The sequence below is a fragment of the Scyliorhinus canicula genome, chromosome 21, assembly GCF_902713615.1.
Source record: "Scyliorhinus canicula chromosome 21, sScyCan1.1, whole genome shotgun sequence".
NCBI classification, from domain to species: Eukaryota; Metazoa; Chordata; class Chondrichthyes; order Carcharhiniformes; family Scyliorhinidae; genus Scyliorhinus; species Scyliorhinus canicula.
In genome coordinates this window covers 11535166-11552987 of record NC_052166.1, presented here as the reverse complement: position 1 = coordinate 11552987, position 17822 = coordinate 11535166, and the positions used below count along the sequence as shown (strand labels likewise).

The 17822-nt window shown below is 47.5% G+C and overlaps 1 protein-coding gene across 1 annotated transcript; it reads right to left on the bottom strand.

The window, feature by feature from the left end:
• Window positions 1-5694: 5694 nt before the first annotated feature.
• LOC119955670 (tubulin alpha chain-like) lies at window positions 5695-10497 on the bottom strand. The gene is made up of 5 exons (XM_038782105.1): window positions 10420-10497; window positions 9587-9809; window positions 9326-9474; window positions 6588-7268; window positions 5695-6080 (listed from the first exon to the last, which is right to left on the bottom strand). Exons 1-5 carry the CDS (start codon window positions 10420-10422, stop codon window positions 5784-5786), a joined length of 1353 nt encoding a protein of 450 aa, XP_038638033.1. The 5' UTR covers window positions 10423-10497; the 3' UTR covers window positions 5695-5783.
• Between the last annotated feature and the right edge of the window lie 7325 nt (window positions 10498-17822).

Sequence of the window (17822 nt, the reverse complement as noted above, 5' to 3'; positions counted from 1 at the left end):
GGTGCCAGGGCCAGGGATGTCTGTGATCGGGCCTTCAGGATCCTGAAGGGGGGGGGGGGGGGGGGTGCACAATGGTACCAATGACGTAGGTAGGAAAAGGGGTGTGGAGGTAATAAACAAGTTTAGGGAGTTAGGCTGGAAGTTAAAGGCCAGGACAGACAGAGTTGCCATCTCTGGTTTGTTGCCTGTGCCGCGTGATAGCGAGGCTAGTAATAGGGAGAGAGTACAGTTGAACATGTGGCTGCAGGAATGGCGTAGGAGGGAGGGCTTCAGGTATTTGGATAATTAGAGTGCATTCTGTGGAAGGTGGGGCCTGTACAAGCAGGACGGGTTGCATCTGAACCAGAGGGGCACCAATATCCTGGGAGGGATGTTTTCTAGTCGTCCTCGGGAGGATTTAAACTAATTTGGCAGGGGAATGGGAACCAGATTTGTAGTCCAGCAACTAAGGAAGCCGATATTCAGGACGCCAAAGCACCTAGTGACACAGTGGGGCAGGTAACACTGACAAAGGAGAGTACTTGCAGCCAAGAAGATGCGTTGAAGTGTGTATACTTCAACACAAGAAGCATCAGGAATAAGGTGGGTGAACTTAAGGCATGGATCGGTACTTGGGACTACGATGTGGTGGCCATCACGGAAACTTGGATGGAAGAGGGGCAGAAATGGTTGTTGGAGGTCCCTGGTTATAGGTGTTTCAACAAGATTAGGGAGGATGGTAAAATAGGTGGGGGGGGGGGGGGTGGCATTATTAATTAGAGATAGTATAACAGCTGCAGAAAGGCAGAGGAGGATCTGCCTACTGAGGTAGTATGGGTTGAAACCGAAATAGGAAAGGAGCAGTCACCTTGTTGGCAACTTTCAATAGGCCCCCCAATAGCAGCAGAGATGTGGAGGAACAGATTGGGAAACAGATTTTGGAAAGGTGCAGAAGTCACAGGGTAGTAGTCATGGGTGACTTCAACTTCCCAAACATTGAGTGGAAACTCTTTAGATCAAATAGTTTGGGTGGGGTGGTGTTTTTGCAGTGTGTCCAGGAAGCTTTTCTAACACAGTATGTAGATTGTTCGACCAGAGGGGAGGCCATATTGGTCTTGGTACTTGGTAATGAACCAGGGCAGGTGATATATTTGTTAGTGGGGGAGCATATTGGAGGTAGTGACCACAATTCTGTGACTTTCACTTTAGTAATGGAGAGGGATAGGTGCATGCAACAGGGCAAGGTTTACAATTGGGGGAAGGGTAAATACAATTCTGTCAGACAGGAATTGAAGTGCATAAGTTGGGAACTTAGGTTGTCAGGGAAGGAAACTAGTGAAATGTGGAACTTGTTCAAGGAACAGATACTGCGTGTCTCTGATATGCAATTTGTTCTTAAAGGCAGCACGGTAGCATTTGGATAGCATAATTGCTCCAGGGTCCAGGGTCCCAGGTTCGATTCCGGCTGGGAGAAATTCACTTTTCTCCCAAAAAAGACGGTTTGGCAAAAAATAGTGAATTTTGATTCAAGCAGGTGGTCAAAATGCTTAATTCGCAAGAAAATCACTTTTCTCCCAAAAAAGGCTGTTTGGCAAAAAATAGTGAATTTTGATGCAAGCAGTTGGTCAAAATGCTTAATTCGCCCAGAAAATACGGACAGCACGGTAGGGTTCCAGGTTCGATTCCGGCTTGGATCACTGTCTGTGTGGAGTCTGCACATCCTCCCCGTGTGTGCGTGTGTTTCCTCCCACAGTCCAGGTTGGATGGATTGGCCATGATAAATTGCCCTTAGTGTCCAAAATTCTATGATAATCTATGATTAACCTAGGGCAAAAGTTCTGCACAACATCGTGGGCCGAAGGGCCTGTTCTGTGCTGTATTTCTCTATCTATCTATCTATCTATCTATCTATCTATCTATCTATCTATCTATCTATCTATCTATCTATCTATCTATCTATCTATCTATCTATCTATCTAATACAGCACGGGAACAGGCCCTTCGGCCCTCCAAGCATGATACCAACCTTTGCCAAAATCCTCGGCAATAGTGCTGAATTTGAGTGCTATAGTGAGAGTTTGGTGACTAAGGGAGTTACGTGAGTAGGGAGTAAGGTGTTTCTTTCATTTCATTTCCTTCAGTTCCTCATAGCATGAAGGTAGCCGGATGTTTACAAAGACTGCAGCTGACTGGGAGCAGAGTCGGAGTGCGGAGTTCCAGTTGGTCCTCAGTGCAGCTATACTCTGTAAGGTAAGAGGGGATGGAGGCTAGGGCAGTTGCGTGCTCCTCCTTTAGGGTGTGGGTGGTGAGTGATACCACCGGTGTCCCCGCTGACTATACCTGCGGGAAGTACACCCAACTCCAGCTCCTCAGGGACTGTGTGAGGGAACTGGAGCTGGATGACCTGCGGATAATGCGGGAGGCAAAGGGTGGTAATAGTGACGAATTACAGGGAGGTATCCACACCCAAGGTACAGGACATGAGTAGCTGGGTTTCAGTAAGGGGAAAGAAAACGAATAGGCAGACAATGCAGGGATCCCTCGTGGCCGCTCCCCTTCAAAACAAGTATACCATTTTGGATACTTTTGGGGGGGAAGACCTACCGGCGGAAGGCCCTAGCGGCCAGGTCTCTGGCACTGAGTCTGGCTCTGGGGCTCAGAAGGGAAGAGGGGGGGGGGGATAGAAATGCAATGGTGTTGGGGACTCAATGGTTATGGGAATCGATAGGAGATTCTGTGGTCGCCAGCAAGACTCCCAGAAGGTATGTTGCCTGCTGGGTGCCAGGGCCAGGGATGTCTTGGATCGTGTCTTCAGGATCCTTAAGGGGAGGGGGAGGGGGAGCAGCCAGAAGTTGTGGTGCAAATTAGTACCAACGACGTGGGTAGGAAAAGGGATGTAGATGTAATAAACGAGTTTAGGGAGTTAGACTGGAAGTTAAAAGTCAGGACAGAGTTGTCAGCTCCTGATTTGTTGCTGGTGCCACGTGATAGCGAGGCTAGGAATAGGGAGAGAGTGCAGTTGAACAGGTGGCTGCAGGGATGGTGTAGGAGGGAGGGCTTCAGGTATTTGGATAATTGGAGCGCATTTTGGGGAATGTGGGACCTTTACAAGCAGGGTGGGTTGTATCCGAACCAGAGGGGCACCAATATCCTGGGAGGGAAGTTTTCTAGTCCTCTTTGGGAGGTTTAAACTAATTTGGCAGGGAATAGGAACTGGACTTGTAGTCCAGCAACTAAGGTAGCCGATGTTTAGGACGTCAAAGCGTGTAGTGAGGCAGTAAGGAAGGTAACACTGACAAAGAAGAGTACAGCCCACTGATTCTCACGTCAGTTATAGTGATACCATTGAAGAAAATTCTGAAGTAGAGAATCAATCTCTACTTAAGAGGCAATGTTTCATCAGGGATACAGTAAGACGTCTTACAACACCAGTTTAAAGTCTAACAGATTTGTTTCAAATCACTAGCTTTCGGAGCACTGCTTCTTCCTCAGGTGAATTGGACTGGCTTGGGCAGCATGGTAGCATTGTGGATAGCACATTTGCTTCACTGCTCCAGGGTCCCAGGTTCGATTCCGGCTTGGGCAACACTGTGCAGAGCCTGCACATCCTCCCCGTGTGTGCGTGGGTTTCCTCCGGGTGCTCCGGTTTCCTCCCACAGTCCAAAGATGTGCAGGTTAGGTGGAATGACGATGATAAATTGCCCTTAATGTCCAAAATTGCCTTTAGTGTTGGGTGGGGTTACTGGGTTATGGGGATAGGGTGGCGGTGTTGACCTTGGGTAGGGTGCTCTTTCCAAGAGCCGGAGCAGACTCGATGGGCCGAATGGCCTCCTTCTGCACTGCAAATTCTATGATAAAAATTTCCTGAGGAAGGAGCAGTGCTCCGAAAGCTAGCGATTTGAAACAAACCTGTTGAACTTTAACCTGGTGTTGTAGGGTCTTACTGTGCTCACCCCAGTCCAACGCAGGCATCTCCACATCATGGCTATCATCAGCGATAGTCAGCATGGCTTGCTCAGAGGGAGGTCATACCTAACACAGGGGACTGAAAGTTTTGAGAAGGTGACCAGGTGTGTAAATGAGGGTAGTGCATTTGGTGTAGTTTACATGGATTTCAGCAAACTTTTGACCAGTCCTACATGGGAGATTTATAAAGAAGGAAAGTGCAGGTGGAATACAGGGTAATTTCATTAGGTTGATTCAAAAATTGATTAGTTCTGGGAGACAATGCGTGATGACAGACATCTGCTTTAGTGACTGGGATTCACTGTCCTTTGACTTACTACAGGGATCTGTGCTGGGTCCCCTATTATTCGTCATATGTATAAATGACATAGACGATTAGATCAATAAGTTTGCAGATGACTCAAATAATGATCGCATAATTAACAGTGAGGTTGATTGTCTTGGGCTACAAGAAGAAATAGACAGGATGGTCGAAGGGTCAGATAGGTGGCAGATGGAATTTAACCCTGAACAGTTTGAGGCAATACCCGTGGGAATGAGTAATTTGATAAGGACGCATTCAATGAATGACACGGCACTAGATAGTTGTGAGGAACAACGGAACCTTGCAGTATGTGTCCATAGATCCCTGAAGGTGGAACAGCAGGTGAACGGAGTACTGAAAAAGACATACTGGACACTTGCCATTATCAATCGAGACATGGATTACAAAAGAAGATAAGTCATGTTGGAGTTGTATAGAACTTTGCTGAGGCCACAGCTGGAGCACTGTTTGCAATTATGGTCGTCACGTTACTGGTATAAGATTCGCCAGAATCTTATCTGGAAAATTTAAGTTATGGAGAAAGGTTAGATAGGCCTGGGTTATCTTTGAGCAGACAAGACTGATCGCGTGTAAAATATTATGAGAGGCATTGCCAGGGAGGATAGAGAGCCTTTGTTCCCTTAGTTGAGGGGTTAGAGTCACGAGGGGGCACATTTTAAATGGCAGAATGTATGGGGAGGTGGGGTGGTTGTGAGGAAAACATTTTTTTACCCAGATGGTGGTGACGGTGTGGAATGTTGCGCATGGGCGGGTGGTAGAAGTGGGTTGCCTCACCTACATTACAAAGTCTCGGGATGAGCCCTTGGCACGTCATAATATTCAAGGCTATGGACCAAGTGCTAGCAAATGGAATGAGGTAGGTCGGGTGTTTTTACCGTGTCGGTGCAGACTCGATTGGCGAGGCGTCACTTTTGCTGTGTGATTCGATGATTCTTGAATGTTTCGCTCTGATCAATATCGACTGTGGTACTGGGGGAGGTCAGCCTCCCAGGATTCAGTATATATAGTGGGTCCACATTTTGCGATGATTTGAGTAGTGCGATAACGAAATAAAGTAATTGCAAACGATTGTAAACGTTAAACTTCCCTGCAAGTTCCAAATGCGAATCAAGCATTAACAAATCACGAATAACCAGGTCTTTCAAAACCTAATCAAATTCTTGCTCGTAACCCCAAACAATGAGCGGCCACGAAATAACGCACAAATCAACTAAACCTATTATGTCTTTGATCCACCTATTCCAGAGGACAGTGTTTTGATAATTGAATTTCTCGGTGACTCCCGGCCTGCGCCCTGTGGAGCTTGTTGGACTTGACCTATTTTCTGTGTCTATTGATACTCAACTACCGTCAAATATTTCCCTTTCGATCCCGACTTTCAACCCTTGTCACTTGCGGAGACAACAAACGAAAGTAGTCCAAAATAATTTTAAATACTTTATTGTCTTAAATAAACTTTATAATACCAATATTAATTAAAGTTAAACCATTGGAATTTGTAAATTAATGAATCTTATTCTTCCTCTTCGCCCTTTCTGTCCAGTGAGGAAGAATCGACACCCACTTCTTCATAATCCTTCTCGAGTGAAGCCATGTCCTCTCGTGCATCCTGGAACTCCCCTTCCTCCAGCCCCTCCCCCACATACCAATGGACAAAGGCCCGCTTGGCGTACATCTTATCGAATTTCAGATTCAGGCGGGTCCAAGCCAAGGAAATTGCGGTGGTGTTGCTCAGCATACAGAGGGCCCGTTGTACCTTTGCCAGATCACCCCCTGGCACCACCGTCGGGGGCTGGTAGTTGATGCCAACCTATTGGAGAGAAGAAAATAGGTTCGATTTCAATTGCTTACCATGCGGTTCAACACCAGATTGCACAACCTCCCATCACTTTTCAGAAAGTTAAATTAAGTATTAATGCTTTTTTCCGTATTTAAACATCGAGGTCTGGCCATTCCCTGGTTTATTCCCGTACATCAAGGCTCCAGGATAAATGGAATATTGATGCGCAAATTAGATTACATTCAGCAGCAAATTAACTCTTTAAGTCTAATTGCTGAACGGTCTTGAGTGTCAGCAAGATTTTTCCCTGCTCAAGGAAGCTGCTGGAGCATTCCGGTTTGAATTCAAGGATTAAACTTCGGAGAATTGGAAATCCAGCTCCCCTTTGACAGTTTCCCATTGTTGCAGGAATGGGAACGGTTTGTTCTGGAGTTATGCCTGTGTAGAAAGACACCATTGAACCGAAATGAATATGTGTTATAGGAGATTCATATTCTATGGTTCCCTGTACCACGTGGATTGGTCACAAACACTTACCTTGAAGCCAGTGGGACACCAATCAACAAATGCGATCGAGCGCTTGGTCTTGATGGTGGCGATGGCGGCGTTGACATCCTTCGGCACAACGTCTCCTCGGTACAGCATGCAGCAGGCCATGTACTTGCCTTGGCGGGGGTCACACTTCACCATCTGGTTGGCTGGTTCAAAACATGAATTGGTGAGCTCCGACACCGAGAGTTGCTCGTGATAAGCTTTCTCAGCTGATATAAGAGGGGCAAAGGTCGCCAGAGGGAAGTGAATGCGGGGATAGGGGACCAGGTTGGTTTGAAACTCAGTCAGGTCCACGTTGAGGGCACCATCGAACCGGAGTGAGGCCGTGATGGACGACACTACCTGTCCAATGAGACGGTTGAGGTTTGTGTAAGTCGGTCTCTCAATGTCAAGGTTCCGCCGACAGACATCATAAATAGCCTCATTGTCCACCATGAAGGCACAGTCAGAGTGCTCGAGGGTGCAGTGGGTGACCAGCACAGAGTTATACGGCTCAACCACCGCGGTGGAAATCTGGGGAGCGGGGTAAACGGAAAATTCCAGCTTGGCTTTCTTGCCGTAGTCGACGGAGAGTCTCTCCATCAGGAGGGAAGTAAAACCTGAGCCAGTGCCACCCCCAAAACTGTGGAAGATGAGGAAACCCTGTAACCCTGTGCAGAGATCAGCCTGTGAATAAAAACACAGAAAACATATTAAAGAGTAAACAGAGAATGGAATCTCTCCTGAAAATGACAGAGGAATCTAACATTAGGAAATGTCCTCAGATGGCGTCCCGTGATGGCGCCCTGGGAGCTGCTCAGATTGAGCTGTATGAGCTTGGGGGAATGATCAATGGACATTGCAGAGGAGACAGAGTGGCGCCGTGTTGAAGCAGCTGGGAGAGCATCGATGGAAGAGAGGCTGTGGCAATGTTGGTGGTGACAAATTCATCAGTAGTAATCTCACCGTTGTCATGAATGTAGGAAATGTTGTATAGATTGTATTGCATGTATGTATATATATACATATATATATATATATATATTGCAGTAATGCTATTAAATGCTCGCGTTTGTTATACATATACCTGTTGTAATATTAAAATAAACCTAGTTGAATATCCAGACAGAAAGTCTGACTGCCAAAGGATGCGATTAAGATGGAGTGAAAGTGAGGGAATCATTCATTCCAACCACGTTGGAACTTGGAAATTGCAGGAGATTCCCTGACGAGTAGATAACGTGGCAGATTATGTTTCGTACACTTAAGCCGGTTATGGATCTCTGAGTATAAGAATGGAAGGAGACACGTCTCTCTGCTGTTTCGCAGCTTGGTACAGGTTTGGCAATATGCAAGGAGTTTTGAAGCATTGCTTAACGGAGATATAGAACATAGAACAGTACAGCACAGAACAGGCCCTTCGGCCCTCAATGTTGTGCCGAGCCATGATCACCCTACTCAAACCCACTTATCCACCCTATACCCATAACCCAACAATCCCCCCCCTTAACCTTACTTTTTTATTAGGACACTACGGGCAATTTAGCATGGCCAATCCACCTAACCCGCACATCTTTGGACTGTGGGAGGAAACCGGAGCACCCGGAGGAAACCCACGCACACACGGGGAGGACGTGCAGACTCCACACTGACAGTGACCCAGCCGGGAATCGAACCTGGGACCCTGGAGCTGTGAAGCATTTATGCTAACCACCATGCTACCCTGCTGTATAACGTGTGGCATTACCTGAAATCCAACGGGCTAAGTTTGATCTCATTGTCAACAAGTTCTCAATCAATTGGCCATTTTCTAACAATTGGCTTAACCTGGCTTTCGATATTTTAGTGAATAATTAAAGGAGCAATTTAATGGAGTGAGATTTGGGGAGACATGTTGAGTGAGCGATTTAGGTTAAGAGAGCTGGAGACAGAGAGATGTTTACAGGAACCTGTGGCGAGCTGATGGTTTCATATGTTATCCACCTGCTCAGCGTTGTCACTTGGGGTCTTTGTCTGAGAAACCTGGTGAGAATTCATTTGAATTGTTAACGTTAAGTACTTCTCCTGAAGGAACATTACTGTTAATTACTCCTCATTGTCACTTTACTTTCAACCTTTCATACTTGTTTCCTTTACAATGGTACATACACTTTCCGAATTCATCATTCAAAATATTATTCGTCATTTGGTTACTTAGATTAACCTGGTGGCAGTTATGATTGGTGCTACTGCAAACAAATGAACTTTATCATTCAAATCAAATCAGTCAATTTCAAATTCATTCAAATCAGCCAATGTTTTCACAGTGCGATGAGGGGGCAGGGGCATCTTGGGCCGCAAATTCAGATTCCACTGCAATGCACTTTGATCTTTAACATAATTGATACATACTCTGTTTTCCACAAATTGGATTCACAGGTTTGAAGCAATGTGGGGTCGACGTTTATTCGTGGGTCCGACAGGTATATTGACGCTTGGAAATTAATTGACTGGATTGAAACCGGGAGGGTTCTAGAAAGAACGGGAATCACAGCATCGTCAATTCACCGAACATTTGCCCCCATGGCTTTGGCACCTTTGCGGGACTGCGATTGGCTTGAAACAACCCACATAGTTTTGCTGGGGAATCCGAGGGGGGAGGCTTCGCGCTCTAAACTAATGAAGTTCATGGTGATGGAGTCACTGACATCTCCTTTCTCAGCGAATGTGAGGCAGGAATACAGAACGCCAAAGTGAGAACTTACCACCTTCCGGACACGATCCAGGACCAGGTCCACAATCTCCTTTCCCACCGAGCAATGGCCCCGGGCGTAGTTATTCGCCGCATCCTCCTTACCGGTGATGAGCTGCTCCGGGTGAAAGAGCTGTCGGTAGGTGCCGGTCCGGACCTCATCTGGGGACAGGGAACAGAGACTTGAGACCAGGAACACAGAGGCTGAAGGAAATATTGCAATGAGTTTACTGAAGCACTGACTGACCAACCCAGCAACAATCTCCCCTCTTACCAATCACAGTGGGCTCCAGATCGACGAACACGGCCCGGGGAATGTGTTTCCCCGCCCCGGTCTCACTGAAGAAGGTGTTGAAGGAATCGTCACCACCTCCGATGGTCTTGTCACTGGGCATCTGCCCATCCGGCTGGATGCCATGCTCCAGACAATACAGCTCCCAGCAAGCATTCCCGATCTGTACACCAGCCTGGCCAATGTGGAGTGAAAGGCACTCACGCTGAAGAGAGAAGAAAAGGTGGTTACTTCCACATTATTGAGAATAACACTTTACTGATTCAATATGATGATGGATGGAGAACGGGCTAAGGTACAGCAAACATTCCACCCCTGTCCATCCCCGATTCCACCAAAACCCAACCGAATCTCAATTGTAACCCTGTCCTCTAACGAGGAGATTCCTCCAGATCCTGGAACACTGTGAATTCACTCTCCGACTTCCCCGGGTCTCTGCAACACCCGAAGAATATACACAACCATCCATGTTCCAATGACCATGACTAATGTACACCCTGAGCAACTCCTGTTTCCTTGTGGATTCCAGTCCTGGTGTGGTTCCCGCTCCGTGTGAACTTTCTGTTCCTTGTAAGTTCATGTTCTCCCTGATCTTGTTCCCCTTGCATGAGGCCCACCCATATGGATTTTGCGGTCTCTCTCTTTCCTTGGGATTTGCGGCTATCCCTGTGCATGCCTTTCTAGATCATTCTGACTCCCCATTGGATCCTACAATGTGTCACAGATCCTCTACTCTCCCTATGGATCCTCTTCCCGAGTGAACATGTGATACAGCGGTACACATCCCATTCGCTCTTGATTCAACGCTGACCTACCATGATTTCCTGTTATGTTCACAGCTCCTCTCAATGTGTTGCGTGTCTTCCCGCTCGCGCTATTTATACCGAATTCTGTGAAGCAAACACGAGTTCCGATTGGACAGCAAGAACAATGAGACGCGGTTGCTCGGGGAAACGGTAACATAAAATGGAATGCCGGTTCGCGCCGCTGATTGGTTGGAATCTGTACAAGGAGGAACCATGTGGTGGTCACAGTCGACCATGAGAGGAGCTTCGGACAACAAGCGAGACTGGCCTCTTCTGTCAGTCGCCAAAACATCGCACTGAGTCCAGATAATGAAATCCCATCCACCAGAGACTCGACATTTAGTCCCGATCAGTTAAAACCAGTTCCCCCTGAATAGGCGTCGCCTGTCAGACCAGATATATCAGACCAGACCAGATCAGTCCGACCATTATCTATTTGACTCGCTGACATGTGAATTCCATTTTTAAAATCAATAAATCACTATGTATCGGAGTGTATTCATCAGACACCATCTGGTAAACCAGTAAATATTAGAGCCCATCCAACAGACACAATCCATTAATCTAGACCTTTTCAGACCTCATCAATCAGGCAATATCTATTTGAGCAAAATCTACAAGGCGCCCTTCAGGTGTCATCAAATATATCAGAATCCATCAGAGCCATATCATAGAATTTACAATGCAGAGTGGCCATTCGATCAATAGAATCTGCACCGGCCCTTGGAAAAAATATCCTACTTCATCACACACCTCCACCCTATCCACGAAACCCACACCTAACCTTTTTGGACACTACGGGAAATTTAGCATGGCCAATCCACCGAAGCTGCACAGCTTTGGACTGTGGGAGGAATCCGGAGCACCCGGACGAAATTCATGCAGAGAACATGCAGACTCCTCACAGACAGTGACCCAAGCCGGGAATCGAACCTGGGACCTTGCGCTGTGAATCAACAGTGCTAATAACCACTGTGCTACCGTGCCACCCATATGTCAGGCACCACCCATTGAATCACAAAATTAGACCCATCGATGAGACAACATCCATTAAATCAGAACCTATCAGCCTCCGTCAAAAATACACCGTCCTTTCAATCAGAATCTATCTGACACCTTCCATCAGGCACAATCCTTTGACTCAGAATATATCAGAGCCTGTCCTTCAGACACAATCAATTACATCAGAATAAAATCATGGACATCTACCGCACGAAAAAGGCCCACCAATGTATTCTGGTCCCATTTTCCCGCACTTGGCCAATAGTCACAGAGACATGGAGGTTACATAGAACATAGAACATAGAACGATACAGCGCAGTACAGGCCCTTCGGCCCACGATGTTGCACCGACATGGGAAGTCAAAAACTAAAGGCCATCTAACCTACACTATGCCATTATCATCCATATGCTTATCCAATAAACTTTTAAATGCCCTCAATGTTGGCGAGTTCACTACTGTTGCAGGTAGGGCATTCCACGGCCTCACCACTCTTTGCGTAAAAAATCTACCTCTGACATCTGTCCTATATCTATTACCCCTCAATTTAAGGCTATGTCCCCTCGTGCTAGCCACCTCCATCCGCGGGAGAAGGCTCTCACTGTCCACCCTATCTAACCCTCTGATCATTTTGTATGCCTCTATTAAGTCACCTCTTAACCTTCTTCTCTCTAACGAAAACAACCTCAAGTCCATCAGCCTTTCTTCATAAGATTTTCCCTCCATACCAGGCAACATCCTGGTAAATCTCCTCTGCACCCATTCCAAAGCTTCCACGTCCTTACTATAATGAGGCGACCAGAACTGTACGCAATACTCCAAATGCGGCCGTACCAGAGTTTTGTACAGCTGCAACATGACCTCATGGGTCCGGAACTCAATCCCTCTACCAATAAAGGCCAACACACCATAGGCCTTCTTCACAACCCTATCAACCTGGGTGGCAACTGGGTGTACATGGACACCGAGATCCCTCTGCTCATCCACACTGCCAAGAATTTTACCATTAGCCAAATATTCCGCTTTCCTGTTATTCTTTCCAAAGTGAATCACCTCACACTTCTCTACATTAAACTCCAATTGCCACCTCTCAGCCCAGCTCTGCAGCTTATCTATGTCCCTCTGTAACCTGCAACATCCTTCCACACTGTCTACAACTCCACCGACTTTAGTGTCGTCTGCAAATTTACTCACCCAACCTTCTGTGCCCTCCTCTAGGTCATTTATAAAAATGACAAACAGCAACGGCCCCAGAACAGATCCTTGTGGTACGCCACTCGTGGTACTGAACTCCATTCTGAACATTTCCCATCAACTACCACTCTCTGTCTTCTTTCAACTAGCCAACTTCTGATCCACATCTCTAAATCACCCTCAATCCCCAGCCTCCGTATTTTCTGCAATAGCCGACCGTGGGGAACCTTATCAAACGCTTTACTGAAATCCATATACACCACATCAACTGCTCTACCCTCGTCTACCTGTTCAGTCACCTTCTCAAAGAACCCGATATGGTTTGTGAGGCATGACCTACCCTTCACAAAACCATGCTGACTATCCCTAATCATATTATTCCCATCTAGATGATTATAAATCGTATCTCTTATAATCCTCTCCAAGACTTTACCCACAACAGACGTGAGGCTCACCGGCCTATAGTTACCGGGGTTATCTCTACTCCCCTTCTTGAACAAAGGGACCACATTTGCTACCCTCCAGTCCTCTGGCACTATTCCTGTAGCCAATGATGACATAAAAATCAAAGCCAAAGGCTCAGCAATCTCTTCCCTGGCTTCCCAGAGAATCCTAGGATAAATCCCATCAGGCCCCGGGGACTTATCTATTTTTACCTTGTCCAGAATTGCCAACAATTCTTCCCTACGCACCTCAATGCCATCTATTCTAATAGCATGGAAAATGTCCTTCGGCCCGCTCAGTTTTTACCAGTTAACAAATCCAATTGTACCTATTTGGCCCATGTCTCTCTCCAGCCATGTTACCCATATAACTGTCTAAATGTGTTTTAAAAGACAGAATTGTACCGCATCTGCCTCTGGTAGCTCATTCCCAACACTCACCACCCTCTGTGAACGAGTTGCCCTTTCTGGAGCCCTTTGTATCTCTGCCCCCCCTCACCCTAAATCTGTGCCCTCTATTTTTAGACTCCCCTACCTTTGAGAAAATATATTGACTATGTGCATTATCTATGACCCTCATTATTTCATATTTTTATTCCCGAAGCCTACTATGCTCCCGGGAAAAATGTCCATGTCTATCCAGCCTCTCCTTATAACTCAAGCCATCAAGTCCCGGTCGCATCCCAGCAAATCTTTTTTGCACGCTTTCTAGTTAAATAATTTCGGTCGTGTAATATGGTGACCTCAACTGTACACGGTTTTCCAAGTGTGGCCTTACTAATGTCTTACAGACTTTCGGTGGCGGCGATGTGCTGAGCGGACGCACATCAGGTGGCTCTCCTCCCAATCGGACCCAACATAGTCAATGTATTGGAAATTGCAGCCTACAAAACCCACTGAACACAAAGGAAACTGGAGAAGATCATTCCTGGCAACAATAGACCGAGGGGACGGCGTGATATCAAGAGTATCAGTGACGGAAAGGGGCGAGCAGACAGGTGACCTCACGACGCGACTCACGACCCAATCCTTTCCTCCCAATCTCTTTGTGATTTGAAAGTGATTATTTCCCCTCTAATTGTAGCCTTTAGCACTTCCCAAAAGGTGGAGGGTGAGACCTCCCCATTTTGGTTGTTCCCCGTATACTGGATTGGATTGGATTTGTTTATTGTCACGTGTACCAAGGTACAGTGAAAAGTATTTTTCTGCGAGCAGCTCAGCAGATCAATCAGTACATGGGAAGAAAAGGAAATAAAATAAAATATGTAATAGGTCAACACAAGATATACAATGTAACTACATAAGCACCGGCATCGGATGAAGCATACAGGGTCAATGAGGTCTGTCCGTAAGAGGGTCATTTAGGAGTCTGGTAAGAGCAGAGAAGAAGCTGTTTTTGAGTCTGTTCGTGCGTGTTCTCAGACCTCTGTATCTCCTGGCGGATGGAAGAAGTTGGAAGAGTGAGTAAGCCCTGTGGGAGGGGTCTTTGATTATGCTGTCGGCTTTCCCCAGGCAGTAGGAGGTGTAGATGGGGGTCAATGGATGGGAGGTGGGTTCGTGTGATGGACTGGGTAGTGTTCACGACTCTCTGAAGTTTCTTGAGGTCCTGGGCTGAGCCGTTGCCATACCAGGCTGTGATGCAGCCAGATTGGATGCTTTTTATGGTGCATCTTTAAAAGTTGGTAAGGGTTAACGTGCACACGCCGAATTTCCTTACTTTCCTGAGGAAGTATAGGCGCTGTTGTGCTTTCTTGGTGGTAGCATCGGCGTGGGTGGACCAGGACAGATCTTTGGAGATGTTTGCCCCTAGGAATTTGAAACTGCAAACCACCTCCACCTCGGTCCCGTTAATGCTGACGGGGGTGTGTACAGCACTTTGCTTCCTGAAGTCAATGACCAGCTCTTTAATTTTGCTGGCATTGAGGGAGAGATTGTTGTCCACTAGGTTCTCTATCTCCCTCCTGTATTCTGACTCTGTCGTTATTCGAGATCCGGGGACTATGGTCGTATCGTCAGCAAACTTGTAGATGGAGTTGGAACCAAATTTTGCCGTGCAGTCGTGTGTGTACAGGAAGTAGAGTAGGGGGCTAAGTACGCACCCTTGCGGGGCCCCGGTATTGAGGACTATTGTGGAGGAGGTGTTGTTGTTCATTCTTACTGATAGTGGTCTGCTGGTCAGAAAATCGAGGATCAGTTGCAGAGTGGGGAGCCAAGTCCTAGGTTTGTGAACTTTGATATGAGCTTGGCTGGGATTATGGTCGTGAAGGCGGAGCTGTAGTCAATAAATAGGAGTCTGATGTAGGAGTCCTTGTTGTCGAGATGCTCCAGGGATGAGCGTAGGGCCAGGGAAATGACGTCTGCTGTGGACCAGTTGCGACAGTATGCGAATTGCAGTGGTCAAGGTGTTCTGGGAGTATGGAGGTGATGCGATTCATGATCAACCTCTCGAAGCACTTCATTTTGACTGAAGCCAGGGCCACCGGATGGTAGTCATTGAGGCACGCTGCCTGGTTCCTCTTTGGCAATCCTATGATGGTGTCTTCTTGAAGCAGGTGGGAGTAGGGACAGGTTAAAGATGTCCACGAACACCTCTGCCAGCTGGTCTGTGCAGGTTCTGAGTGCACGACCAGGGATCCCGTCCGGGTCCATGGCCTTCCGAGGGACGCCGATCTGGGTGAGTTATGGACTGCTGGGGAGCTCGACAGTGGATTGTTGGTTACCTACTCGAACCGAGCATAGAAAGCGTTGAGTTCATTGGGGAGGGGTGCGCTGCTGCTGGATATACTGCTCGTCTTTGCTTTGTAGCCCGTTATGTTGCCTAGTTCTTGCCACAATCGCCGAGAGTCTAGCATGGTTTGATATTCTCTCCTGGCATCTAGGATAGCTTTGTGGAGGTCGTAACTGTATAGGTCAGGGTCGTCTGACTTGAATGCCTCACATCGGTCCTTCAGTAGGGAGTCAATCTCGCGATTGAGCTATAATTTCCGGATGGGGTACGTACGTACTGCTTTCTTTGGCACGCAGTCTTCCACACATTTGCTGATGAAGTCTGTGACGGTGGTGGCATATTCATTTAAGTTGGTCGCTGAGTTCTTAAATATGGAAAAGTCTGCTGTCTCTAAGCAGTCACATAAGAGCTCTTCAGTTTCCTTGGACCAGCACTTCACAACCTTCTTTGCTGGATTCTCCCACTCGAGTTTCTGCTTGTATGCCGGGAGAAGGGGCACTGTCTTATGGTCTGATTTCCAAAAGTGCAGTCGGGGGATGGAACGGTAGGCACCCTTGATGTTTGAGTAGCAGTGGCCAAGAGTGTTGTTGCCCTGGTGGGACAGGAGATGTGCTGGTGGAATTTTGGCAGTGCGCTCTTGAGCTTGGCCTTGCTGAGGTCTCCAGCCACGATGAACAAGGCCTCCAGGTATTCTGGTTCGTAGTTGTTTATAACTGTACAGTTCGTCCAGCGCTTTCCTCACTTCTGCCTGGGGAGGGATGTAGACCACTGTGATAATGGCTGAAGTGAACTCACGTGGAAGATAGTGTGGGAGGCACTTCACAGTCAGGTATTGCAGGTCCGGGGAGCAGTAGGTCGTCAGGGTCGCCACATTCAAGCACCAGGAGGATTTGATGAGGAGGCAAAGCCCTCCATTCTTTGCTATGCCTGATGATGCGGTGCGGTCCGCCCGGTGAATTAAGAAGCCTTCAGGTTGTATGGCACAGTCGAGTGAGGCCGGGGTGAGCCATGTCTCTGTGAAACAGAGCACACAGCAATATCTTACTTCCAGCTGAGAGCTAAGTCTGGCGTTAAGTTCATCCAACTTGTTTTCAATTTCTTGGATGCTTGCCAGGAGTATGCTGGGGAGAGGGGACTTGAAACCGCGGTGCTTCAGTCTAAACTGGAGACCGCCACGTTTCCCTCACTTCCTCGGTCGGCGGTTGCGGCTGGGTGATCCTGAGATCCGATGAGAGAAGTCTGATCTTGTGGAAGGTAGGTGGTTGCGTCTGGCGGGGTCCAGGGCACTGATGGCGACCAGGGCGCTGTTTACATTTCCGGGTCGCATCTGGCAGGGCCCCGGGTGCTGTTTGAGGTAGAGGGGTTGCTCGGGGTGCATGTTTGCGATCCGGATGGGTCCCGGCATTCTGCGGGCACGTGAATACCTTGCAGCACATTCGGGTCCACGTGTGGGGTCTCCGTTATTCGGGGCTCCAGGATCGTGGGCAGGAGCTTCCTGAGGCAGGTTGGGCTGATTCCCGTGGTCTGTTCCCTCCCTGGGCCCTCCTGGCATATAAGCAGAAACTCAAGCGGGAGAATCCAGCTAAGAAGGTCATTCAGTGCTGTTCCGAGGAAACAGAAGAGCTCTTACGTGACTGCTTAGAGACAGTGGACTAGTCCATATTTAAGAACTCAGCGACCAACTTAAGTGAGTATGCCACCACCGTCACAGACTTCATCAGCAAAGGTGTGGACGACTGCATGCCAAAGAAAGCAGTAGGTACGTTCCGCAACCGGAAACCGGGGCTCAATCTCGAGATTGACAAAAAAGTGAATTCTGGTATATACGTTGTGTACTGGGGAGAAGGATATCTCCTTTTCTCCTGGGTGGGTGAACCTCCAAGGGTCCATCGTCCCCTTCTGTTCCGTAAAAGACAGAGTTTCTTTGCCATGTTTGAGTTCTTCACTGTTTTGGGGATTGATCTGTCAGTCATTGGAGCCTGCCCCCTTAATGATTAGTAAGTACGTTGCTATGTCGGGGACTTCTGTCATGACCTTTTTAATTAA

What these genes read in the sequence shown, in the direction of transcription:
- LOC119955670 (XM_038782105.1), bottom strand. An exon ending in TCTGGAGCCCACTGTGATTG is followed by an intron (nt 9,475 to 9,586) that starts GTAAGAGGGGAG and finishes CCCTGTCCCCAG; the next exon opens with ATGAGGTCCGGACCGGCACC. An exon ending in TGGATCGTGTCCGGAAGGTG is followed by an intron (nt 7,269 to 9,325) that starts GTAAGTTCTCAC and finishes TTTTATTCACAG; the next exon opens with GCTGATCTCTGCACAGGGTT.